This window comes from Colletotrichum navitas (genome assembly GCF_030913465.1).
Source record: "Colletotrichum navitas strain CBS 125086 chromosome Unknown LY79scaffold_3, whole genome shotgun sequence".
NCBI classification, from domain to species: domain Eukaryota; kingdom Fungi; phylum Ascomycota; class Sordariomycetes; order Glomerellales; family Glomerellaceae; genus Colletotrichum; species Colletotrichum navitas.
The window spans coordinates 940088-965582 of NW_026850549.1; the positions used below are offsets into that span (position 1 = coordinate 940088).

Sequence of the window (25495 nt, forward strand, 5' to 3'; positions counted from 1 at the left end):
CTTCACTTTGAAACCTGCGTGTGTGCGACAGCCAGACGCGACTGGTCTCTTTCTCAACAGGAGGGAGATTTTCTTTTTTTCTTTCCAATTATCATCATCATCAGCAGGCAAGAGGAATCAGGGTTTTCCTTTAATCATGGGCTCTATTAGCAGCAAGATTGCTTCCGACTACAGATCCACACCTGCTACCATGGGCGGCGTGTTCGGCATTGCATCTCAGATATCAGATCTCCCACGTCCGATGAGGCTTGGAATTTCTCGTTTGGGCCCAATTGGCCTGGATGATTGTAAGGTTGGATTTCCGAAGATCCATTCGGGAGGAGGAATAGCCGGGGAGTGGCGGAGTTACATTTTCGACGGATATTGGCTCGTCAAACCCTTGCAATACACGCAATGGGTGTAGACGGATAATGGGTCCTCGAAGAGGAACCGTTAGAAAGCCTCGTTTGTTTTGCTTTTTTTTTTCTTTTCATCTGGATTCCGGACGGTGGGACGGTTAGGCAAGTGGTTTCACGGTGGCTGGCTCAATAAGTCACCACCTCTCTTCCTTGGTTGTGATATGGGGGCGGCGGCTACAAAATGATGGCTTCGCGGCAACTGAAGATTTAAGGTCCATAGACGGTAGTGATCTCGCGCGCAATGTCTTGCGACGCCAGAGATCCAATTTGCTCAATGCTAGAGACACACTACAAGGTAGTTGGTTTGATTCGTGGTGTACCTGTGATAAGGCCCATTTCCGTACGCCGAACCAGCCTGGCTGGTGCCAATCACTCGTCGGACGGCGGTAGAGCCGGCGAAACTCGTGGTGCGTGTGTATAGCAGACAGATCGCGCTATTAAGGCCTTCTCTTAATTACTAAGTATCATCTACCTGGTTGTACATTCTCGTATCGCGCAACACTAAAGCTATCGATTGAAGTCCTGACGACGGTCCATTCCGGACATGCGGGGGCTTCGGCGGGAGCGGCCCCGTATCGAAAATTGTAGAGAGGGGGTGGGAATCAAAGCCCCCCCCCCTCCCCATTGGGGGAGTCAGCTATTGTACACCCGACTCTTCTTCCACCGATCTTGATCTACCTCTACTTCCACCACCCACACCCAACCCACCCAGATGTCAGAGTTGCTGCCAGGGAGCTAGGCCGGTCACCGTACCTATCTGACGTTATCATTCTGCAACCCTCTTTTCCCACATAACCAAACCCCTCCCAGAATGTAACATAAGGTGGACCGTGTGTGATCTGGACTCGGGTCTCACAAGCGTAAGATTTACACGAGCTGAACGGGCGTGGATCCTTGCACGAGGCGGAGACGGGAGGTTACCAAGTCGTGTAGTGTAAGGGGGGCGCGCCGTCATCATTCACGGACACACACACCTATCTCACTTCAGCCACCTTCACCCCCCCACTCACACCTCTACCGCCACCCCTTCACCTTGTCCTCGGAGCCCTTGTCTCAGCTGCCAGCGTGCCACACAACCAAGCAGATGATGCGAATTGTTTGTTTCCGCAAACCCGCCTGTAGCCGGGCAACGATGCCATCCATACGCTTCGCCAACATCGACATTGCCTCCTCTTACAACTCGGTGTGGACCATTAAGTGTTCTTTGACCTCCTGCAACTTGCTGATGTCCATGACTCATAATTGTCATCTTTTGGGGTATATGAATAAGTCGGTGGCTCGACCCCAGCTAACGTGTTGCGATGCGAATGTTTTGCTTATTTCAGCAGTGGCCAAGCCACAATGAGTTTTCGTGATCAGAGAACCTTCGAATCCCCATCATGGCATGTGGATGGCTCTTGACATACTTCAGCCCTGTCTTTCTGGAGAGCCGTGGGTTATGATGACGCTGGTGTACAAGCGAATGTCTTTGTGAACTCGAGAAACACCAATACCATGCTTCTTCTCGATTCGCCTGGTCGAGTATTGCTGTCATAGGCTTCTATCTCGTATGGCCATTGGCAGGCCTCGCTCCAAGCGCACTGTCACTCACTCCAGTAGCGTAGCCATTGCTCTTTTCATCCGCCAACGCTCTCTTCTTTTTCTCGGCTTCGTCGTCGGCATCGGTGACTTCGGCGTCACTGCGATCGTCTTCCGCAATGTCGTAGCGAAGGAAGCGGTAGGCAATGCGGAAGATGTGGAACAGCCAAAAAAGATTTAGTGCTTGGAGAGACGCAAGAAGGCCGAGAGTAATGTACTGCGAGAGCGTGCACTTGTACTGCTGAGTGGCCCAGTTTAATTCGAATGGGCCGACGGTAGTGTACTCCGTAAAAAGGGAGAGGATAATTTTTAGGTTGATGAAATGACGTAGGTAAATCCAGACGCACATGAAAAGGAAGAAGTAAGGCCCCACAATCGGAGAATCGATGTAGTTAAGTACTTTGGACGTCTATCAAAACGTGTCAGTGATCTCTCTCCGTTCCTTGACTGATATGTCTCTTCAATGGGTTGGTATTATTGAAAAGGGGGGCTGTACTTACTGCGAGGAAGAAATCGCTAATGTCGTGTGTAGAGTAAACCGCCAATCCCATGTACGTAAAGTGGAAACGGTAGCTAAGGCCGATCAAGGCAAGACTGACAATGTGATGACCAACCAACTCCTTGAAGTCCTTGCGAGGCTTCTCCATACCCAGCAGCAAGACGATTGCTTGTTGAGCCCAGTATGCGGCCTGGAAGAGGTAATAGAACTTGAAGCCGGCATTGTGTGTTAGGTGCGGGAAGTGCTCGTACATGCCGCGCGTGTTGTAGTACCAGACGGGTGTCTTGCTCATGACGTATAAGCCGGCGGGACCAAGGCAGCCAAAGTAGATGGCGGTGTACATCTGCTCCATGAAGCGAGCCTGCTTACCCCGGGATCGAATGCCGGCGGTGCGGGCTAGAGGTCGCAGGAGCTCCTGCATGACGAATTCGCGAGTGAAGGTCAGGACGACCGTGTAGAAGGAAACGAAAGCAATGTCCCAGAGACCCTTGCCATACTGAGCCGGGGCACCAGGGCTGGCGGCATCGGGCGGCAAGCGGTAAGAGAGGAATATGAAGCGATGGATTGGGTTCGAGCTGTTAGGGTTGACGGCATAGAGGCCGGCGGTAATGGCGATGATAAGGGCGGGCAAGAGGTACGTGCGTTTAGTCATGGCCTGACGAACGCGAGCAAAGCCGCCGCGAGCACGCCGGCGTTTGGAGAGACGTTTGGTAGGTGTGATCTGGAAGTGATGGACAGTTTGTCAGCCAATGCTATACGCACAGTTGTAGAGAGCCTAGCTGAAAGCTTAGTCTCTGTAGAACAAGGCCCGGCAGGTGTATGGAGAGGAGAGACGGGAGGGGGTTATTACGGGTGCAACGGGGCCGTCGATGGCGCCGTAGGTTGCGAGGGCGGGACCCGTGTCGCCGGCTCGAATGTCTTGGCCAAGTGCGCTTGACTTTCGTCGTCTTGTGGTCGTGGTTGTTCGAGACGGGTTTGGGGAGTAGTCGACAACGGCGTGCAATTGGTCGAGGGAGGTGTTGAGAAGAGGGAATGGTTCGGAGTCGGCCATGGTGTCAGGAGCTTGCCGCTGCAGGCGCTCTCGGTCGTTTAAAGGAGATGGGTTTCGGAGGAAGGGTGTCGGGATGATGGGCGCAATGAGGTAAGAGGACGACAGGCGGGCGAGTTAGTGGGTAGAGCAAGAGAGACAGAGAGATGGAGAGGCGGCGACTTTGGCTTTGGAAGCTTTCGGCGGGTGCGGAGATGGGAAGCCGGACAAGGAAGTCGTGGGTTGAAAAGGATGGATCAGTTTATTAGACGTCGAGAAGGTCAGGGGGTCGTTGTCGATCATGGAAGTTTGGGCAGGAAGAAAGACAGGGCGGGCTGGTGGAGCAAGAGGAGCTGCTGGCAAAGTGCAAGAGCAAGGGCACCGCTGGTGGATCAAACTCGAGGACGAGGTCAAGGTTGTTCCCTGAGTCTTCTGTGTTTCGCCGCGGGCATTCGTCTGACCGAGAGAGCGGTCGTCTGGTTTTCTTTTGCAACCGCAATGCGGTCAAAGAGCAGCAGCAGCAGCAGCAGCAGAGGAGCAGGAGGGAGGTCCGCAGGAGAGATGAGTCCAAACACACAAAGGATCAGACACGAAGGGGGAGAGAGGGGAAGGAAGACGGAATGAGCAAACAAACGCACGGCTGTCGGGAGCCATGAGATTGAACCAAATTGCAATTTGCAAACTGCAGACTAGAGGGAATCAAGCATGGGTAGTTAGTCTACGAGTAGAAGATCACGGGGAGGGAACGAAGAGAACGGCACGTAGACGTAGAAGGGAGAAAAGCAGACGGGGGAAAAAAAGAGAGAGAAAAAATTGTACGTGTACACATACACCTGTACCCCAGAAAAACGCCACAAACCAATCACACGAGAGTCGTAGGAGCCAACAATACAATGGGGTGCTTGGTAGCGATGGTTAGTCTGCCAGGGGGGGAGGACGCTTGCTCGGGGCGCCCCATCGTACCCGTGATCACCCCCTGCTTTTCATTCCAGGCCCTAGACAGCCAGCCTTACCTCATCTTGCATTCAATGTCCCCGCTGCAGGAGACCTGCACTGTCACCACTTGGGCATCTTGGCTGCGCCGTGTGCCTGGACTCATTTGCCATGCTATGCAGTGCAGTGCAGCGTGGCAGTCGCCGCAGCACAGCACATGCGCCGGCGTTGCATGGGATCCCTTCACTTGGTAGCTTATCACGTGTCGTCCTCCTCTCTCCACCTTTGCCAACTTCACTACACTACAGTACATCCACCACCATACACTTCACGCCTAACCTTTGCCACGATATCAACAACACAGCCAGGGACACCCTTCCCGCAATGGGCGCCATGGCATACAAACGAGAGCAGAGATGTCTCCGGCTCATGCCCGAGTTTCACAAAGCTCAAATGCGTATTGCCTCGGAACTTAATGCACTGGAGCTATGAGCTGGCAGCTTTGCGAATGACTCGGTCGAGTCAATCCCGCGATCGACATGGGACGTGGCATTCACCAGACAGAGTCTGCACTTACGGAGACTCTAGTGAGATGTATTACATCAACGCCGACAATCAAGGACAAAGGCCGACACGAGGCTTCGTTCCTGGTGAAGGAAGCTCGACATTCGAGAGGTCTCGGACACGCTGCAATTTATCGACGGAGCTCCTTTTGAATAATATGGTGCGGTATTCAGTGCCAGTTCTCAGCCTCGGTTGACTCTGAAATGGTGCTTAAGAATCACAGCTCCACCATCTTTCATTGCGCCTTGTTATATGTCTACCGGCCGACTCTCAAACAGCAAGACTCAAAGACCAGGAGGATAATAATACCTTCCCCACTTGATGAAGAAGGCGCCGGCGACATTCTAGGCCGCACAGCAAGCTGCATGTTATGCTGCGCGTCATACGTAGTCAGTTTTTTGCTTGACTAAAAGCCATCGCTAGGTATTTGGCACCCACTAGACCACTAAACCGGCCCACACCTTGACGGCCCCAATTGCATCATCAGCTTCATCGTCCTTCATGCTTCGCCCGCCTCACGTTGCATGTGTTTGCTTGCCTTAAAAAAGGCACGCATCGTTATCTTTTCCCACACACAGCAGCTACTGCATCACCAATGGAGCAAACCTCCATCGAGACAGTGTCAAGAGCGAGCATATGACGGGGAAACAATAAGAAGACTGTCCTTTCTCTCATATCTCAGATCTCGATTACCCCTCCCCTCTCCCCCGTCACAAACTTACCACCCCAGTCTGAGCCAGGAGGCTAGTGCGCCCCCCCCACCCCGCATACCTACCCGTGTGCCTGCTCGCCATCTCTCACTGTCAACCATCCCCGCTACCTACCTAGGTAAGAGCCAAGGTAGGCAGATACCTCACATTATTGCGGGTAGCTTTCCGGAATAGAACTGAAGAGACGGAGCCCGCTCCCACGCTGCCGTCGACATTCCCAGATTGGGCGTCCCATCACTCACGGGACGCCGTGCGCGTTGCACGGCATCTCGCTGTTCGGAAATCTTGGGGCCAGTCTCCTCATCCTCAGTCAGCACTTTTCCTCCCTCTGGAACCTATCGAGATTGCCACGTCCGCAGGTGACGGGGCAGTCAGTCAGTCACCCCCACGGCTTACTCACACGAGGGGCGGCTCACCGACGACTTCTTCTCATCACGCAGTGTACCTCCCTCCCAGACGCCGTAGGGCCTTCATCACGGACACCGACGAGCATCGTCCCACACTCTCGTCAGCGACGCCGCTTGCGTGTCGCCGCCCGCCAACCACTGCCGCCTACGCGCAGGGAATTGGCAATCATTCCACGCCTCCCTCCCCAGCGGAATGCATCCCTCTACGGGGGGGGGGGGGGGGGAAGTGGCCTACTTAGAGCTCGACAAAACGTTTCCTCTGCCGCCGCTCGCGGACAAAAGGCCCAGTCTGGTAGGACAGCCAATCCTTGTCCGGACGCCTTTCCATGTAATTGCTGGTCTTGCATGATCCCAATCTACGCGCATGTGGCTCGAACATCGAAGCAGGCAGGCGGCAGAGGCAGCAGCAGGTAAAGTGGTTGAATGTTAACTGATTTGAATTCACTAGCGCGGCTATCGCTTTAATCTTCCTCTCACCACCTCATGTCCATCCCCCTTTTCTGACAGCGTCTTGGTATCTCCTCCCATCCCCCTTCCACCTTTTGCTGTCCTCGCCCACATGAGGTCTTCTTATTCCCTAGCGCGTTGGCCTGTGTTCCTCCCCATCTCCCCTTGCTTGGTCATCTGGAGTGTGACTGCTGCCCCATGAAATTAAAGCCATCCAAACGCCTATCTAAGCCTGCGTCGCCAGCATGGCTGTTGTTCCACTTCGTTCCAAACATATACACGGGTGCCGGTACAATGGCCCCACTCATTATTTCGCAGAAGATAAAGTTTTTGGTTCCCCCCTGCCCTGTGGGAGGCATCGCCGCCCATATACGTCTCGCCCCATCCGCAATGTAGATAATTTGGTTGGTTGGGGGGGGGGGGGGGGGGGGGGGATGAAATATCAGATGAAAAAATAACCAAGGCTCGTGTAGGAGGGAGCCGTCCGTTGTCCCCGCCCCTTGGTGATGCGCCGTTATGCTCGCTTCCGATGCAGAAGATGTAGAAAAAAAAAAAAGGCTAATGGCGCCACGCTTATCGCTTTTTCAAGATCGACAAAGAAACTCGTTCAGCTGGATGGAATCGTTCAGAGATTAGGCGGCGAGCCCAAGTCATCCCCCGGTCGCCGACCGTGGGAGGGCGGTCTGGGGGACTGAGGCTCGTGCTCGTGTTGTTGAGATCGTACGCCAGGCCAGAGTGGCGGTCTGTTCAGTTGCAACGAGGCCGACTCTGCGGATTGGCTCGCGTCTCGTGACTGGTATGAGTAGTTGCTGGCTGTCCTGTCGAGTGCCGCACGCTCTGGGGATTCTTGACCTCTCTCTTCGAGCACCTCAGCCAGTGCCGTACCTTGCCTCGGCGGCGCGGGGATGACGGTTACTGGTAGACTATCTGTCTCGGGAGTGGGGCGCATCTTTTCTCTGATCTTCTCGACTTGTGTTGCGGCAAAGTCTTCCAAACGAGCCCGGAGATCCCATATTTCATTATCGTCATGGCCATTACAAGTCTCTGACTTGCACTCTGCATGGGCCATCACCTCGGCGGGCGGGTCGCGAGTGGTCCGTCGGAAGAGGGGCTTGGTAACAATAGATCTCCATCCGTTTCTGCCTCTTGCGGCAATTTCTTCCTGAGCTTCTGTGTCGATTTCAACAGCCTTGTGAGTAGCTTGTCTAGGAATGGGCGCCGCCATCGACGCGTCCTCCTCGGTGGAGGTTGGCTCGCTTCTTGAAGATGTCGAGTGGCTTCTGGCCGTGGCGGCTGCGGTATTACGTTGAGGCTGGTTAGCAACCTGAAGAGGGGGGGGTTCTGGTGTGCGCGAGGTCGTTTCCGATGGCAGTTGGTATCTGACAGCGTATACGGTGCTCGCCGCGCTTGTTGTGTCGGTTCTGCTCACGGGAGTTACCGCCGGGGCAGGCCGAGAAGGCCAAACCGGCGGGCGCAATAGACCACCCATGGATCTTTGGTTGTTCTGAGCGTGGTTCGGCTCACCGTTGGCGTGGTTAGCGCGATACCTCGAGGCGATCTGTGTCATGCCGGGCCAGAGATTGGCTCTGCCACTGGCAGGGGGACCTTGAGCGCCGGCACCACCTTGAGGGCCATCTTGGCCACCGTCACCTCCATCGCGGCCACCGTTCCTGTTCTTCCTTCTCCTGAGCCATGGGAACTCAGAGGCGGATACTTCCAACATTTCGTCTCCGTCAAAGATCTCGCGTCCGAGGATGCCGTCCTTCTTTTCCTCTCTCTCCAGCGCCTCGATCCTCTCCACCCATTCCCAAACCACCACGCTGGCAGCTGCGGCACCAACCCAGCGGACGTAGTCTCCCCATCCCGTAAAGTCGGGCTGTGCCATATCCAGCACGAAGAAGAAGACCGGGACGAGAATGGCAAAGAGGGAAAGGGCAGAGACCAAAACCATGTTCTTCATCAACGGGTGATAGAAGGCGTATCGCTTCTTCATGAGCGAGTAGTAAATAACCCAAGCAGCATACAAAAGGCCGAGGGAGAGTTGGAATAAGTAGCTGAGAGCGGGAACAGCGTCGACAAAGCTTCGAGGACGGCCGTTGCCGTTGCTCCCGCTGGTGGGGTACTGAAAGCTATTGAGTGCGCTAAAGATGAGGTTTAAGGTGATCAACGCGAATGCAGTCCACTTGATGATAACCTTTTCCCGCTGGCGCGGGAAGAGTCGGATGAGAGTTTGGGCCTGCGCAAGCCACAAAAATGTGTCGGAGATCAGGCGAATGACCTTTAGTTCGGTGCCGTCCAGGACCTCCGATTGCATCTTTTTGGCGTCTTGGATTGCCCACTGGTACTGTTGCTCCGCAACTTTAAACGTGTCGGCGCTGGCTATTGTGAGAGAGATTGCAACGGTTACCGCGGCCACTTTCTGCAGCCACGGTCGTCCTCCAATACTGATTCCATTCGATGTTCCACCACTGGTAAATCCGCGTCGACCCAAGTACACGACACCGCCGTCGAGAAAGGAACGAGGTGTGATGAAAAGCATGATAACGAGCATGTAGGATGTCACTGTCGTCGCGGCGAGTGCGTAGCAGACAGGGAAAATGGAAGCGTAGAAGGGGTCGCGCAGGTCGTTGTATTGTACCGCGCCTCCGGTCGCGGTTTCTTCGTTGTTGACGCCATTATTCGCGACAATGATGGGTGCAGCAGAGATGAATTTCGCCGCAGCGGCCCCAGCAGCCCCAAGAGAGGGCAGAGAGCTGTCACTCATGGTTGCGGCGCCTACTCGTCGAGATGCTTGTCGATGAGGAACAGAGCGGCCAGCCGCAGGTGAGGATCTAAAGAGGCTTCCTCTTATTCGTGAACACTCGCCATCGAATAGACGTGGCAGTCGTCGGTGGTTTCGCAGTGCCGATTGACGATGGCGTCGGGGTTGTCGTTATCGCCGTCGTCAATGTCGGTGGACGCGGGTATTCGGGGAGACTCGGTCGGGCGGATGGCTGCAGCGAGAGTCGAGGGACAAAAGTCCGGGGACGATTTGAATTTCGCGCACAAGGCTGTTTGTTAGAGAACCGACGTGGAGTTCGGCGGACGAAGCATCTATTGTTCAAGAAAAATCCTCCAGCGATGAGCAGAATAGCGACGAAGTGTCACACAGTCGAATTGTTAATAAACCGGGTCGAAGTAGAAATCGTCGGTGGCTATGATGGAGAATAGGTCCCAAGAAGGCTTGTGGGTGGGGGATGTGGGAGGGATCGCAGGCTGGGCGCCGAGAGATTAATGGGAGGATAGGAGGGTTTTGGGGGGGTTGAATAAAGGGCGAAAGGGGGAGGCCGAGGGAAGAAGACGGGTCACTATTTCGGGGGGCCTGACGCATCCGCAGTAGACCGGTAAGGTAGCGCCCTGTATATTTTGGCGCTTTGCAAATCGTGCTGGCCTAATCTGGCGCTTGCTGTTGGTGGTGGTGGAGTCGTCGACCGTCTCGAAAGTGTTTTGGACTAACAGTTCGGGGGGACGCGGATGGATATGGGAGAGGGGGGAGAACAGCAGCGACGCACTGTTACTTTCTCTCCTCTCTCTCTGAGGGGGGGTGGTGGTGCTGACGGCAGCGGGTAGCTGTGTGAGGATAGCAAATCACACTGTAGTGGGTGCACCGGGATGCTAACCCCACGCCCCTGCATCCGTCTGAGTTCGCCAACTGTGTTAATTGCTACCGGATACGAACTTGACCCGACAACTAGTGCATAGTTGAGGCCACGGGGATGAATGGAGTTCGGTGCCTTCCATCTGGGACACACAATCGGCTCACTGTACAATACCGAGTCAGAGGCACCGGCTCTCCAGACGCTGCGCGATCGTATGCTGACAGCTTGGCGGACCCAGACGGGGGCGATCTACGGAGACCAAGAAGAAGGGTCCTTCCATGCGTGGGCATGGCTGCATAGCAGTGCCTAGACGCCATTCAATATGAAATCTTCGATCCGTACATACCACCACGAAGCTCAATTCCAAAGTCTTGCCACACTTAGAAGCTGCTTTTTTTTTATCGTGAGAGAGTACGAGGTGCCCATCCCCTGGCACCTGGGTAAGGCTGCAAGAAACCGAGAAACTCGAGAGTGAGGTCCAATCCTATCGCATAAAGAGGAATACGGGCAAAGACTCTCTCTTCACCGGAGCCCCCGGTAACCCAGCCATCGAGATCGGACAAAGGAGGGGAGGGGAAGTTGGTAAGTGGGCAAGTCACCTGTCGCTCGCGCCCGCATTGCACGTTTTGACAAGAGAATTGTTCCAAAGACTTGAGGGTATAACATCGCGACGGCACCCAAAGCGCTTGAGGGGATGTTCGAATGTATGCCTAGGTATTCTCTGCGGGTTGCAGTATTTGTCTACGGTAGTGTACTGAGAAGTGAACGACGCGCTGGAGAGCTCTTTCTTTCTTGTTTTATTTTCTTCCTTTGCGCCTTCTTCTTGTTCTTTCTCTTCTTCCCTCAACGTGACAAGAATGGCAAATGGACGCGACGAACCGCAGCAGTACGTACCATACTGCCTGAGTCGTCAGCCACACGTGCACGGCGTCTGTGAGGGGATACGTACTAATATACCGGTATTACCTATGCAGGGAACGTACCGGTACTGCCGCGATAACTGAGACACCGTACGCCCGACGCTGCGTAGACTGAGCAGGCTACAGTACTATTACATGACCTGTGCCCACGGCTAGAGAGCCATCCGCGTACATAGTACGGAGTACCGTAAGTAAGTGCACGTACAAGCGGGAGGTGGTTAGCCCCCACCCCCTTCGCGCCTCGAGGAAGACGCCCTGAGACAAGGAAGGCAAAAGTCGTGCTGATCAAGGACGGGATTTCAGACGGCCGCCATCGGTCCCTTGGACCCAGAGCGTTTTGTCTTGGCTCTTTGAAACACAAAAGGAAATGGTAAAAGAAAGAGCTGACAAAGTGTGCGTCCCCTTCTCAACTTTATTCTAATTTGGCATCCCCTCGTCGCATCAAAATGCTGAAGTCACGAAAACAAAAACATTGAGAAGGAGGGTTTGAGGGGAAGCGGTGACATCAATCCGATCCTCATCTATCGTGGCTCCGCCAACTCTAAAAACTGGTGTGTGCTGTGCCTCCCGTAGTCGCCGTCCCCGACCTACACCCAGCCAGGCGACGTCAGCTGGATCTCTGGTGGAAAAAGCCAAACCTGATAGTCATGTATATACCTACCTACCTACCTACATTACTGTGTATGTACTTACATGAACCACCTAGATACGTTGGACGGTTGGATATTGTCGACGGTGGACACCATCTAAAGTAGTCAAAGGTGGACGAGAAGAGGCCTTGCGAACGCGTCCCCTGCCCTAAAGAAGCCTAGCCTGCCTTTTGCCCTGCCTCGCTTCGACGGCCACTGGCCTGGATGGGGAAATGATGGAATGGACCTGCCCATGGAAGGATCCGGCACTGTGTGGGGGGAGGTGTGTTCTCGCCCTTCCGCCCACCCTCATCTGTCCGTGTGCTGTCCAATGGGGGCACATCCTGAACCAGAAATACGGATCACATGCAGCCCGCGCGGACCAACGTCCTAACGGGCAAATGGCTTGTAGGGGCTGGGTGGCCACTCTTCTGCCTACCACCTTGACTGTGTCGCCGCTTCCCCTTTCAATCGAAACCCATTACGGAGTACTCAGTAAGTATTCGCTGTCAAGCTGATTAGGGGGGATGGCACGTCGATGGTCACCAACGAGTCGTTGATGACATTGTCGATATATACACAAGGTGCACCACCTACAAGCGACGACCATATCTGACTTCTAATCGTACGTTGCTGCAGAGCACCCTACGCAAGCGCTGCTGCCATGCCCTGTCAAAGAACCATCCGTGCAAGCCGTGCCACACAAACTCGCTCTCGGGAGGCGGGTGACCTTCAGATCGAAACCTGACGTTGGCTTACTGTCTCACACCACACCATTCATTACCTGAGCCAATGAGCAATTTCGGACCGTGTGGGCTGCATCGAACCCCGCAGACCACCACAGTCCTGCAATAAATATCGCCTAACCAGCGCAAAGTTGCAGCTGCAGGCAAACGAACAGGCGTCTCAATGTCCGGGCGTGTTGGGGGGGGTGCTCGATGATGTTGCTCTGGACATGGGATGTGCCCTGTCTCAGTACCTAGGTAGGCAGGTGTGTGGTCTAGCCCGCTAGACTCGACCATCCATACTTTCCCTGTTTTGTTCATTTCTTTAACCGTAGGTACCTGGGCCTACAGTCGACGATGGGCTGGCGGGTGGCTTGGACTTGTTCTTGGCTTTTCCCCCCTCTCTCCTCCTTTCCTCCCCAGTCCCCATGCTTCGTAGTGTACATCACACTTTTTCCCCCAAACCCAAAAACCCAAACCCACAGTCCCACCCGGCCTTTTTCCCACACCTGCCCGTCTTGGCTTTGGTTCTCTTGGCAAAGCTTATCGCTCGTGGCCGGCCACAGGCTTGGCGATTCTCCCGTCTGTCGCTATCGTCCATTCCTTCTTCTTCCCCCTTCCTTCATTCCCGTCCATTGTCTGGTTTTTTTTTTTTTGTTTTTTTTTTTGTTTTTTTTTTTTTTTTGCGCGGGTGGGGGAGGGTTGCCGCTGCCGCTACCGCCGCCACAAAGAGTATCTGAATCCTCCCGCCCAACTGTAAAATCCGACGTCGTTCCAGACGAACTGCATCTGTACACGCATTTCGTGCCACGTTCTGACGTCAGCAGTATGATCCAACCATACAGGTTGCTTCACTCTCGAGATTGCCGCAGCGGCCCGCTCACAAGTTGCCCTATCGAGTCTCCCAAATACCCCTCATCGTGTCAGTTCACATTCAAAGGTACATGACTTGTTGGCCTTATTCATTTGGTTTTTCAATCTTTTTTCTTCTTAGTTCATTTGTGTCAGGCGACTTTTTTGCTATTGGATAGCCAGAGGCCGGCGGCAAAGTGGTAGCGTCTCACTTGAACGGGCCTCCCTGATCAGCACGCATCTGCACAGGCCAGCAAGCGACCACCTGTGTCGCCTCCGGGAGCCGGCGCCCGTCGTTTCCAGACAGCCGGCGCCTTTCGAGGAAATGACTCGAGGAAGGTTTGCCAAACGTACCCTGAGTCGCATCACTGTCAACCACCAGCATGATGATTGGGCTACGGCACACCAGCGCCTTCGTTTCCATCTCCTGGAAATCCGTGGCCTTTTGTCCACTTCCACATTCTAACCATCCGAGGAGCACTTTGACCAGCCCACCGTGACCCCATCTCCATCATTTCCATCGTCCCTTGGTTCAAGGCCGATCTGCTCTGCCCGCCTCATAATCGAGACCAGGTCCTTAAGTCTTGAGGAAGTTGCGGCAGCCCGACGGTGCTGTCCCAAACATGACGTGGAACGGACCGCAGCAACACGTCCCAAGGCCGCTCGTGCGCTTTCCGGTTGGTGAGCCGCATCTGCCCTGATCCAGTACTGCGGAACAGGACCGCCACCTTGCTCGGAATCCGGACGCCTCTCCAAGTCGTTCCAGCACCAGTTTCGTTGCACTGAGATTTGCTTCTAGGCTGTTCAGGCTTCTCGAGCCATGTGCTGTCGACCCTCGCCCCGACCCCTCACCTGTGCCAACCAAGGGAAGGGGGTGACGCAGTAATCTCCTGATCTGGCATTGGAGAACGAGCAATTTCGCCCAAAAGAGAAACAAATGCCGGCTTTCGTAGAGATAACCACGCGCCACAGGCACCACACGCCCGTCCTCTGCTGTATCCCTCCTAGTCGGCGATTGGCCACATTCCCAAGCCAAGTTTCCATCTACAGTGGGATAGCAATATGACCGCATAAGCATCGCCAGCACCCGGCCTGTATGGGCTTCCCAATGCGCGTGAGGACGATGCGGGCCGGGAGGCTTACGGTATTTCCCACTAGACCGACGTCGCTGAGCTGCAGTCAAACCTGTTTTGCCGTCGATGCCTGGACTATGACGGTCCGGACGCTGAATGAATGATGAAGTCCTAGTTGCGAATGCCCCAATCAAGTCCGGCTGCTTTCATACGATCCATTGCCTGCCAGAACACATTGGTGGGTGTCATTCTTGGTACACTAAGGCAAGTGTGCCTACAAGGGGTGATTGTTGAAGTGGTCTTGACAACAGGTAGAGCTCTAGATGGCGAACCAGACCAGCCGCCGTACGTTATTGTTGTTATACTTAGCGCATGAGAACCTCACGCGGGCACAATTCTTGCGTGTTGATTTACGAACAATCTCAAAATAAGAAAAGGGCGTGCCGAAAGGGGGGGGTATCAATTGTATAGTAGACTTCGAGGTGCCAACATAGCTCCCACGCCGCCCTTATTCAGCCCTCCTGGTCGAACGAGTCGTTCAGGTACCCAACGAAGCTCTCTCTCATCCTCTCCACGCTGAAGCTCCCGACCCCCTCGAGCCCGATGCCCCCGCGGTTCAACCCGACAAAGGCCCTTCTCAGCCTCTGCAGCTGCGGCAGCCCGACCTTACGCCCGGGGAGCCTCACGACCAGGGCCTCGTCCGTCCCCGCTCCTGCCCCCGCCCCCGTCGCCCCGCGCGGGACCGTGACCTCCCCGCCCTCCTCCCCGCCCTCGCCCTGCGCCTCGAGCACGCGCCGGACGACATCCTGCGTCTCGCGGTCGAGCACGTAGAGGTAGTCCCCGCCGGCGTCGCGGCTGCGCTGGACGGTGGCCTGGTTGGGCTTGACGACCTTGCGCCCGGTCCCCGCGATGGCGTCCCAGACGTCGTCAAAGACCCGGGCCGCCTGCGCGGCGTCGTCGTCCCAGATGAGCGTGAATAGCGGGCTGTCCCAGCGCGTCATCGGGTTCGGCTCCTCGTACCGAAACACCAGGTTTTCCCAGTTGTCCGGCTCGTAAGGCTCTTCCTCCCCTCCCTCCTCCTCCTCCTCCCCCTCCCCGCCGGCGTCCGTCGTTGTCCTGTCGTTCGTGGCGGCGCCCTCCGCCGTCCCCGTGGTCGTGCTCGTAGTCGTAATCGCCGGCGCTGTCGTCGTCGTCGTCGTCGTCGTCAACGTCACCGCCGTTGCTGTAGGGGCACCCTCACCCTCACCTCTCCGCCTCCTCCTCTTCCTCAACCTCTCTTCGTTGACGCCCCTCGCCCTGTCCACCCCGCACCCTATCTGCAGCACCACGCTCGGCGTCTTCACAGCCTTGGCCTCGCAGTGCAGCTGGTACCGCCACCCCTTGATGTAATTGAGCCCGTCCAGGATGACAATGTCCCGGTCCGAGAGCACGCGCTTCACGGCGCCGTAGACGGCGGCGCGGGCGTCCTTCTCCGAGGCGTTGGCCGACCGCGTGTGCGCGCGCACCTTTTCCGGGTCGAGGTCGTAGACGTCGCGCGGGATCGAGAGGGTCGAGTCCGAGATGTAGTGGAGCCTGTACGGTGGCTGTTTGCCGCCCTCGCCCGGCGTCGAGGAAGAGGAGGAGGAGGCGGCCGCAGCCGCGATGCGGGAGGCGAGGTGGTCTTGCAACTGCTTCGCGCGGTGCGTTTTGCCAGACGTCGGGAGGCCCGACACTATGATCAACTATCGCGCGGGTGTCAGTAAACTTGCGCCGTTGACTTCCTTCGGTTGGCGCTCTCTCTCCCTCTCCCTCTCTCTCTCTCTCTCACACACACACACACACACACACACACACACAAACACACACACACTCACCGGCATTTTGGCTTTCTCTGGTTCCTCGTGCTCGTCACGTGTTGACGGCTTTTCTTGGGTTGCAGGGTCGGGAGACCAAGTGAGTGACAGACTTTTGGCGGGGTTTCTGGAGGGGGGGGTTTTTTTTTTCTTTCGCTCCAACGAAATCGGCTACCCCACCTGCTTAATTAGGACTTGTATAGCTGTCGCCCCCCAAGGATCAGTGAACCAAAGCACACGACAGAAGGGACAAAGCAATTTCCAGTAGATTTTCTTTCTTTCCGATCCTCTATAATTCCGAGTGTGGGTATCTTCCTGTATACGCCTAGTTTTCTCCCTTTGTAGCAAATACAATTCCTCCCAGATTTCTCGTGGAAAGGCCCTTTCAGTCTTCCATCATCTGGTCCCCATCATTATTTTCATCTTCACCGTCATCAAACGTATGTGCGACTATGATGTCGATGTAAAGCAACATGCGCTCCCCCGCCAGGTCCATCATCTCCCTGGCAAGCAGGTCCCGCGCATTTGGGCCCTTCCTGCCTCGGCCCGTACGGGTCGCGGTCGTCGCACCCCTCCTGCCTGAGCCCTTGGCCTTCGCCTCGCGCGCTTCGATGCCTTGGACCGTCGCCTCGCGGAGCCGATCGCTGGCTTCCCTGATGCCTTCCGCAGGGAGCATGTGGAGAAGGTTTTCAAGGATCAGCGCCACTCTGGCGTTGTCGTCCGGGTCGATGGTGTTAGCATTCGTACCCAGGTAGCACTGCTCCAGGACGTCGGCGTTGATGACGATGCCGTTGCCCTCGCCCTTGCAAACCTTCCTAGGATCCATGTATCCGCTGGGAAGCAGCTGATCCAGCTGTATGGTCAGGAGGTCAATCTTGAACGCACCGTCATAGCGCTGGACGTAGACGTTCATATCTGTGATGAATTGGTGGAAGAACGGCAGGGGCTGCTGCTTGAGCAGTCTACACAGCTCCGTCGCGTAATCATTGTGGTCCATGAATGTCTCCGGGAGGTTGTAGGCAACCTCGGACATGAGCTCCATCAGCCGCAGGCGGAGAGGCATAGATTCGGCCAGCACGGGCACAATGGCCTCGTCGGACTTGGTCTGCGGCATGCGCGAGGTGCGCGATGTTCCAGGCGAGCCCGTGTCCGAAGGCTCAGAGTCCGTCGGGTCGTTGAAGTAGTCGCCAAACTGGTCGTTTTCGATGTCGAGCGTGGCCATTCGCTTGCGTTTTTTGTCGTCGCTCGCGAGCCCCTTTGTCTCCTTGTTGAACACCTCGGGAAACTTGGCCATGGACGAGGTGGAGCCATCGGCGAACACGGCCTGCAGAATCATCCTCAGAGCGCCCCTGCCGGAGTCGGTCTTCTGCCGGATATACATGACCAGGATGGACTCGCTCATGTTGGCCCATTCCTGCGGCGCATCCGGAGAGGTTAGCGCGTCCTCGTCCATGCGCTTCCGCTCATACACGTCGGTCTCGAGGACTTCCAGCATGAACTCCAGCCAGACCTTCCAGAAGCGCCAACGATGGGGGTGAATTCTGCTGCAGTTGAAGGCCCAGCCCACGACGGACCAGAAGTCTTGCGCGCGCTGCCATATACTCTCCTCGTTAGCGAGTTTGTTGTTGGCTATCTGGTCTCCTTCGAGGTCGACGTCCTCTTCTTCGTGGTATCGGTTCCGGCGGCCGTATTGTGCGCCGTGGAATTGGAACGCATCCCTAAGGCCGGCATTAACGGGGCCGACGATGGCGAGCAGGTTCCGCAGGTAGGCCAGCACCTGCGAGCCGATCTCGAGACGTTCGGACCCGGCGGCTCGGGTGGTGTGGCTCGGATGGATGGCCAGCGTGTTGAGGAGGGCGAGGTGGGCCGGCGGCGGGACGTGGACAGGCTTCTTGAGTTTGTCCTTTCGTGAGTGGCCTGCCGTGAGGAGACCATTGTAGAGGCCAAGCGCACCACTGTCTAGATGCCTGTTAGCAGGAGTTGCCATGGTTGTGGGCGGGATGCGAATATACAGAGATGCTCTTCCAAATAAACTAGACAGTGCTCCTTCAGCTCGCGAGGGAGCTGGCTCGCGGAGGAATACATGGGCTTGAGTTGTGCGGGAGTTGCAGTTGCGCTCTTTGCATGAGCGACATCGGGTGACTGGAATGCAGTCCGAAACGACGCTGGAGACGATACGGCGGACACGTCCGACAGGGGCGATGAGAGCTCCATGGCGAGTCGTGGGCTTTTTGACGCGTCCGAGGTGGGTTGCGATAACGCGATGCTAGCAATTAAACTTGAGCGGGTGCCACGGGGGACCTTTCCGCAACTATCAGAAACCCACTATAAAGGCCCCGGTGCCGAGGTACCTACCAACAACCTAGGTACCTAGGTAGGGGGTACTTATACGTACCTGCTACAACACAGTAACAGCAGAATCGGCACGGGCTTGCCTCTCGCCACGCCATGAATACCTTCCTAGGTAGTTCTCCTCGTATCACTTCAAACTATCATTGTGTACCTGTCCGACCTTAAGAGGGACCGCCTGGATAACGTGCCATAGTGTCCCTTTACAAGCCACAACCATACGTACAATGGGACAGAGTATCAAGTGGAAGGTTCTCATAGACTTTGAATTGCGGGCGGTGCCTGGAAGTCTTTCTCCTGTCTGAGGTACCTTCGCAACACCCTAATTAACAACAAATTACGGATTGACAGCTAACCAACCATCCAACAGCATCAATGCGGAGAAATGTCCATCGTTGTCTTCACTGTGATCCCAATATCAGAGTTATAGAAGTGCGTGGCTGCCTAGCCTATTGCCTGATGAGAGCCGATGTCTATGCCAAACCCAAGTATTCTGTGAGCAACAGCCAATCTCCACCTCTCTCTGCAGCCCCCTTTAGACGCCGCAACTATTTGAACTCCTCGAACATGGCACCGATCGTGTCCTTCTCTCCATACGTGATAGCGTACACAGTCTCGGCGTAGCTTCTTGCGACCTGGCACAACTCGGGCGCAAGATTTTCGTAAATGTGGAACATCATGACAAAGGCATGGACGAGATATTCGTTGGCGTGGCCCCATTTCTTGATCTCCAGCGTTGGCTCGCCAGAGGCCTTTCCAAGGGGGTAGGCCACGACCTCAAAGCCGAGGGCCTCGAGGCCTTTGATCACCAACTCGAGGCCTTGGACAAACTTCCCTCTGTCAAGGCGCTTCTGGCCCAGTGCGAGGTAGATCTCCCAGGTCTCCAGACGCGGCGTTCCCTTACCATCGGGGTATGTGTCTTCCACTTGGGAAAGAAGCTTGAGCACCTTGGTCTCATGGGCTGCAGTTCTGCAGGCCCTTGTTGAGCTCTTCAAGTCCTTCATAAGCCGCTGGCGCTTCTGAATCGCCGGCTTCGAGGTCGCCTTCTTCTCTTCGCAGAGTTCACAACGGCAGATGAAACCCCAGCTCTTCAAACCAGCCTGGGTGGCCTGGTAGTCTGCTCCCTCTTCGGGCAGTCGGTACCCGAACAGCAATTCGGTGTCGGCATCGAGGTCTCTGCCAGCTCGCACGACCATTACGTCGCCGATGAAGGAGCGGAAGCAATTGCCGATGCAGGAGTGGTTGATGAAGGATGCTGTGGTCCAGATGCCGCAGGTGGTCTGGCTTTTGTCCTCTTGACCTTGGTTTGCCTTGTTCTTGAAGTACTCGAGGGTCGTTCGTGGAGCGCCGAAGCAGTTGAGGCTGATGATACGTTCGACAAGGAACCTATGGAAATGTCAGCAGCTGTGCTATAAAAGAGCATACGGTACGAAACCTTCACTTACGTATCAACCACCATCCGTTCTCCTTGAGAGGCATCCGCTACCTCGTAGTCTCCGTGGTGCAATTCCATGAAGCGCAAAGCGACCTCGGGGTTGTGGTACAGTTTCTGGACGACGGTGGAAACTAGTGTTGCCTGCCCACCCATTGTCATCTTCTTTGAGTCGAAGTTCACCAATATCTTCAGGTTCTTGGAAGCGGCGGGGTCATTCTGGTCGGCGAAGACGTACGAGAAGGCCTTCTCGCAGAGGAGCAGCTCTCCAACTTTGACGGCCTTTGTCGTGAAGAGTCCTCTTCCACGTCCGGGGGAGTCGCGAATCTCGACAGGGCTGGAGTAAGTCGCGCAGTCGATAATTGGGGGAGTTTCTTTGGCCTGCCTGTGCATGTGCTTCCACTTGAAGTTCCCAGTCGCTTGCTCGACGATCCTGCGTCCGGTCCGCTCAAGTTCCGTCTCTGCGTCCTTGTTTCCGGCGTTCAATGCCAGAACTTGTTGCAGCTTCCTGGCGCAGAGGTCGAACTGCTCCAGTGCATAGTGAGCCTTGGCTTCCCGGAACAGCCCCTTCTCGGTCGGAGTGTCACCGCTGCGGGCATGAACAGCATCGAGCAGCGCTTTTTCGGGGCGTTGAAGTCGTAGATTAGCCAGTGAGCGGTTGAGAAGAGCCGCGCGTTTGTGCTCTGGTGTTGCAGCAGCAGCGATTGCCTCAGTATAGCTTGCCATGAGTTAGCGCAAGTCACGTTTGTGCCAACGGTAATTCTACTCCATCGTACTCACAGCTTCTCTGCTCTTCCCCATTTCTTTTGTCCGACCGCAGCATTTCCGCGCGATCGAATATTCTCTGAGTCAGGAACAAAATGCGGTGCTGCTCTCCATCGTTTTGGGATGCGCTCATCGTCTCTAGCAAGCAGACAGAAGTCTCCAACATGGTCCACTCGCAAGCTGTATTTGCCATCTGTGCTCTTTTTGAAGAAGGGCTCCTTGATGAGACAGACGCTGTCCTGGGGTAGGATATCTTCGATATCGAACTCTGGCTCCTCCGGTTGGTTGTAAAGCTGGAGAAGAACCGCCGTACCTTCCTCGTCTTCCACGATGGCCATGATAACGTTGATCTTGTGAGGCATCGTCATGGTTCGGACAAGGACATATGTGCCACGGTGATGTTCCTCCAACCGCATCTTTGAGATCATCAGGGGTTGGAGCTCGTTCGTAGGTCGGGTGCATGGGAGGTATGCCGGGGGCATCTGTGAAGTCTTGATTTGGTATTGCCCGGGTTCCATGGCCAACTGTATCATAGCCCGGGTCCGATACATGTTGAAATCGCCGACAAGCATCGCAGGCGAGGGATGATCACGAGGAATTTGTCCTTTCATGCTCCTGGCCCGTTCCGCAACGATCTGCAGTTGCTTGAAGTATGCAGAGAACTGCTCGGCTTCAGAAACATCTTTGACGTCCATGGTGAACAGAGAAGCTTGGAGGATATTGCTTATGCCTCCTTGGTATTGATGGTAGAGGGCGGAATATCGAGAGAATAGCCTGTGTGTCTTTCGGAAGTAAAACAAGCGAATGTGGAAGGAGAGGAAATTCTCGGTTTTTGAAGGCAACGAGCAACGTTGTGACATATGCTTGTTTGCATGCGGGAGGCCGTCCACCTAGGAGGGGGGCTATCACCGTGAGGCTCCAACGCCATCGCAGCTGGCAACTATACCGTGCAACACCCACAGGCACTCCATCCTTGTCGTCTAGAAAACCAGGCATCATATTAGTCTCAACTGTGACTGGTCAACGTGAAGAGGCCGGGGACCAACCTGCAGGAAAGGGGGCGTTGGTGACATACTCACAAAGGAGGTTGCAGGTGGAACATGAGATTATTCATCAAGAGATTGTAAGGATTTTCTTAGAGAAATTAATATGTAAGCTTTTGGTAGAACCCATAGCCCACTTGATAGAATTTGATCTCTTTCAACTGATGAAATATTTCTGCATACTGATGCTTGGTTACATACTACCTGCATCCCTTGTTGGCAAGACCGCTTGTATACGGCGCAACAAGAGATAAAGGCAATGAATCTTTCTTCAAAATGGAAATACGATAATCATGTGCATATGTACAAGGTACGTTGAAATGGGGCGCTTTCCGCAGATTTGGCCTGGGTCGGCCCGGCCCTGTTGGAAGGTGATTGTGGTGTTACCTTGCCACGATGGTTTGCCCCTCACGGCAACCCATGCAACAAAAGGAGACTCTGAGCATTTTCTAGAAACCTTAGGTCACCCGAATGAGCACCCCACGCCGACTCCATCAAGATTCAACGGCACATGGCATCGTTACAGAATCAAGTGATCAGGTCATCTGGACTTGCGGGCTTGATCGCTGGCGGCTCTGGATTGACCAAGCAAGATTCTAACTTGTCAATCATTGCTTGATACTTCCAGAAACTTAGCACATGACCATTTGACGGATCTGGAAGTTTTATACTGATGCCTCCGATTTAATATAACACAGGACGGCTTGTCTGGCAGCTGAGCAGCATTCACAAAACACCAGCAGATTACTCAACAAAGAACGAGACGCGATCGACGCCGCTTAATGCGGTGTATCCATGACAAGGCATCAAGCATCCCACGCACGCCTCAGTCCAGAATTAAAATGCGCCCCGAAACCACCGCCAAACGACCGCAGCCCCTCGTCATCGAGGACTCGTCGGACGACACCAGTTGGCCCGAGATCCCGCCGCAGCCGCTTCCGCCACCCCTCAGTCCCCTTCCCGAAGGGCGTAGACCTACCACCAAAACGACATGTCAAGATTGCCTAAAGCGGATGAAGGACGCTTGGTATTGGCCGGCGAGGCTAGTCACTGGATGAAAAAGAAACTGCAGAGAACCCTCGTCTGCATGAAGAGTGGTTGAATGTGCACGTTAAGTCCCGCCCGTGCTGCCTAATGGAGTCGTTTTACCCCCTATCGTGATGGTAGTAGTTCTTGTTTGTAGTATACACCCCCCCCAGTACATAAGCTCACTGCCCAATAGATGATGCCGCAAATATCAAACGCTGCCGCGCAATGCAAGGTCCCGCATCAGGCTGGCTTCAAGGCTCAGGCAGTCAGCCAGTCAGTCCAATGCAGCCTGCTCTGCTGCCCCTCTTCAGCCCTATGCCCGGAATCTTGCCATTTTGAAATGAACCGCATGACTTCCCCTCCCTCTAAAAGTACATAGTGTGGATCGAGCCAATGGAAGGCCGCGTTGCGAACGACATGCTCGTATTGTATGATGCCGTGTCTTTCTGATTTGTAGATTGCCGTAAACGCCGTTGAGATAAGATGTTTGTCTGTCGTCAAGACCTGTGTCGGCTTGCGCCAGGCGCTACTTATTGGCCATTAACTGTTCAAGGTTAGTTCCTGAGGCGCTGAATAGAATTACTCGTACATTGGCAACTACTTACGGGGGTCGTTGGGATAGTTGGTGGAATCACCGTCGCCGTTCTTGGAATACATGGTGTAGGCAGTCGAAGTAGAAGAGATCATTGTTGGTGCGTTGGTCGTTGGCAGAGAGTAACTGGATGAGTCAAAGTGATATAAGGCAGTGCGTGTCTTGTGATGGAGGCGTGTGAGTGTTGGTTTGAGTGTGTGCGGATTGTCTCTGGAAGTCCAAGGCATCAACCAACGTTTTATAGCATGAATTGAGGTTCACGGCCTCAAATTGAGTCATACTCAAGACAGGACAATATGCCTCCGGAGGCAGACAAGACAGTGCCTCAGACTTCCGCCTAGTCCAATCTCGAGCCATGGCACGTTGCCTGCTTACACAGCCATGTCAAACTACAAAACCATAACGGCGCCTTTGCCACATACAACTCTAGAAACCCGTGACAGCCCATGGCGCGCGTTTGTGCAATACAGCTGCTACCCTTGTATTGCGCAGCCCATGGGCGTTCAGGAAATCTAGGCATTAAGGTGTTCTGATTCGTCCCTGGTTGGCGCATTTCAAAGTGAGGTGCACTTGGACTGGATGCCTTGAATTGACGTTTGATATCGAACCCCTCCAGACGTGGTTGGACCCCGCCGCGGCAAGGCAGACAGGCCGAGGGCATCCGCTACCGAATGAGTCAGATCAGATGTACTGACATTGGCAACGCAATATACCCCAGCGTCATAAGTACCCTTCTTTCGAAATCAACGAGATACACCACAATGCCGCAAGGGCGAGATGATATGCCGCTTGCGGCGTGGGGGAGGCTGGGGCCGTGTACTGCCTGGGTCATACCGGCATGGGGGTCCAGACGGATCCCCAGTTTTTCAGGCAGGAGGGGCAGCTGCCTGGAAAAAAGCAGTGCAATATCAAGACTAGAAAAGTCCCAGAGACGGAGAATACAGAGTCACGTCCAGGGGTCTGACATTTGCGCGCCTTGCACATGTGTGTGTGTGTGTCACTAACTAAGGCATCCATTGCACAAGAGCGTGCACTTACGCTTGTGGGCATCGAGGACCATTCGAAGGGGGGGAGGGGTTGCGCCTTGTTAAGATACGTCGAGGGCTCAGATGCGCCCTTCTGCTAGGGCGGATAGGAAAGCGGAACAATGACAAAAGAAAGATGTCGAGTCCCAAGCCGGGATCTGACACTGCTCGGATGAGCAACGTTGATAACTCTGGGCAAGTGCAACAGGCATCAATCAATTTCTGATCGATCGCCTAAGGTTGACTGACACCGGCTGACGAAGGCATGCCGGGGGGCAGTACCTACCAGGCAGATAGATACCTACGGTAGGCAGGTAGGCAGGCAGGTAGGTAGGTAGGTAGGTATGTAGACACAGATGGAAGAAAACGGTCATGGTAACAAGTTTTTTGTATGTCGGAAATCACGCCCCCACTGACATTTCTCGGTGATGTGCACCACCATGATTGACGGAACCAGAACGCGAGAAAATTGGATGGGAGGCACAGCCCAGTTTCCCTCTAGCACGCAAACTGACCTAACACAACTGGAAAAAGTACGTCGGTGTTTGGTTGATTATTTTGGTGCAAAGTGTGTAAGGAAGAAGAAGGGAAAACAAGGAACGGGCGGAGCGTGGTCCGCGGCCTAAGTAGTTTAGGAGAGATGTCGTTGCCTTCCAGTGCCCTACTTAGTAAGCAGCTGCCTAAGCGCGTTTGCACCAATCAGGGCTAGCACCTCGTCAACCCGTGATTGAGGAAGGACCGTCTCCACATTCCCAACCGACCTGTTTTTCTCGGGAAAGTATATTTTCGCGCTCCTCCCCTCTTCATCCTCATCCTCCGTCCTTCATCGACACTCCAATGCGGACTTCGCTCGCAACCCCTTACTCCCTCCCCATCGGGGGTCTGGATCCCTATGCATGGTCCTTTTCAGTCTACTGGCGTCAGACTTGTCTCGTAACATCGCGAGACAGAGCTCACGCCGAATCTGAAGCAATCCGCCGTCGATGTGAACATTGCGCAAGTGCCGATGCCAACAGCGGCGGATACAC

General features: G+C 54.8%; 6 protein-coding genes across 6 annotated transcripts; 1 reads left to right on the top strand and 5 right to left on the bottom strand.

Moving 5' to 3' along the window:
* Nucleotides 1–1840: 1840 nt before the first annotated feature.
* LY79DRAFT_209798 (TLC domain-containing protein) lies at nt 1841–3640 on the bottom strand. Its single transcript, XM_060551530.1, has 3 exons — nt 3326–3640; nt 2477–3196; nt 1841–2385 (listed from the first exon to the last, which is right to left on the bottom strand). Exons 1-3 carry the CDS (start codon nt 3524–3526, stop codon nt 1939–1941), a joined length of 1368 nt encoding a protein of 455 aa, XP_060419811.1. The 5' UTR covers nt 3527–3640; the 3' UTR covers nt 1841–1938.
* A 918-nt stretch (nt 3641–4558) lies between these two features.
* On the top strand, nt 4559–5359 carry LY79DRAFT_209934 (uncharacterized protein). Its single transcript, XM_060551531.1, has one exon. It carries the CDS (start codon nt 4653–4655, stop codon nt 5193–5195), a length of 543 nt encoding a protein of 180 aa, XP_060419812.1. The 5' UTR covers nt 4559–4652; the 3' UTR covers nt 5196–5359.
* A 1829-nt stretch (nt 5360–7188) lies between these two features.
* Nucleotides 7189–9327, bottom strand: LY79DRAFT_505117 (PalH/RIM21-domain-containing protein; the record flags this gene model as incomplete). The annotated part of the gene is made up of 1 exon (XM_060553581.1): nt 7189–9327. The coding sequence occupies one exon, from the start codon at nt 9325–9327 to the stop codon at nt 7189–7191; it is 2139 nt and encodes a 712-aa protein (XP_060419813.1).
* Nucleotides 9328–14912: 5585 nt separating this feature from the next.
* On the bottom strand, nt 14913–16121 carry LY79DRAFT_505176 (chromatin associated protein KTI12; the record flags this gene model as incomplete). The annotated part of the gene is made up of 2 exons (XM_060553590.1): nt 14913–15479; nt 15687–16121. Coding segments are annotated over 2 exons (1002 nt in total), but the record flags the coding sequence as incomplete, so codon positions are not given.
* Nucleotides 16122–16361: 240 nt separating this feature from the next.
* Nucleotides 16362–18512, bottom strand: LY79DRAFT_537122 (uncharacterized protein). Its single transcript, XM_060556653.1, has 2 exons — nt 18245–18512; nt 16362–18191 (listed from the first exon to the last, which is right to left on the bottom strand). The coding sequence occupies exons 1-2, from the start codon at nt 18444–18446 to the stop codon at nt 16618–16620; spliced, it is 1776 nt and encodes a 591-aa protein (XP_060419815.1). The 5' UTR covers nt 18447–18512; the 3' UTR covers nt 16362–16617.
* A 617-nt stretch (nt 18513–19129) lies between these two features.
* Nucleotides 19130–21473, bottom strand: LY79DRAFT_505126 (uncharacterized protein; the record flags this gene model as incomplete). Its single annotated transcript, XM_060553582.1, has 3 exons — nt 19130–19967; nt 20027–20731; nt 20794–21473. 3 exons carry the CDS (start codon nt 21471–21473, stop codon nt 19130–19132), a joined length of 2223 nt encoding a protein of 740 aa, XP_060419816.1.
* Between the last annotated feature and the right edge of the window lie 4022 nt (nt 21474–25495).

Bases quoted from the DNA above. Each gene is read 5' to 3' on its own strand.
- LY79DRAFT_209934 (XM_060551531.1), top strand. From the start codon at position 4,653: ATGCGCCGGCGTTGCATGGGATCCCTTCACTTGGTAGCTTATCACGTG.
- LY79DRAFT_209798 (XM_060551530.1), bottom strand. From the start codon at position 3,526: ATGGCCGACTCCGAACCATTCCCTCTTCTCAACACCTCCCTCGACCAA. The intron at 3,197-3,325 runs GTAATAACCCCC...CATCACTTCCAG, and splicing joins TCGACGGCCCCGTTGCACCC to ATCACACCTACCAAACGTCT. The intron at 2,386-2,476 runs GTAAGTACAGCC...ACGTTTTGATAG, and splicing joins TTAGCGATTTCTTCCTCGCA to ACGTCCAAAGTACTTAACTA.
- LY79DRAFT_537122 (XM_060556653.1), bottom strand. From the start codon at position 18,446: ATGGAGCTCTCATCGCCCCTGTCGGACGTGTCCGCCGTATCGTCTCCA. The intron at 18,192-18,244 runs GTATATTCGCAT...ACAGGCATCTAG, and splicing joins TTATTTGGAAGAGCATCTCT to ACAGTGGTGCGCTTGGCCTC.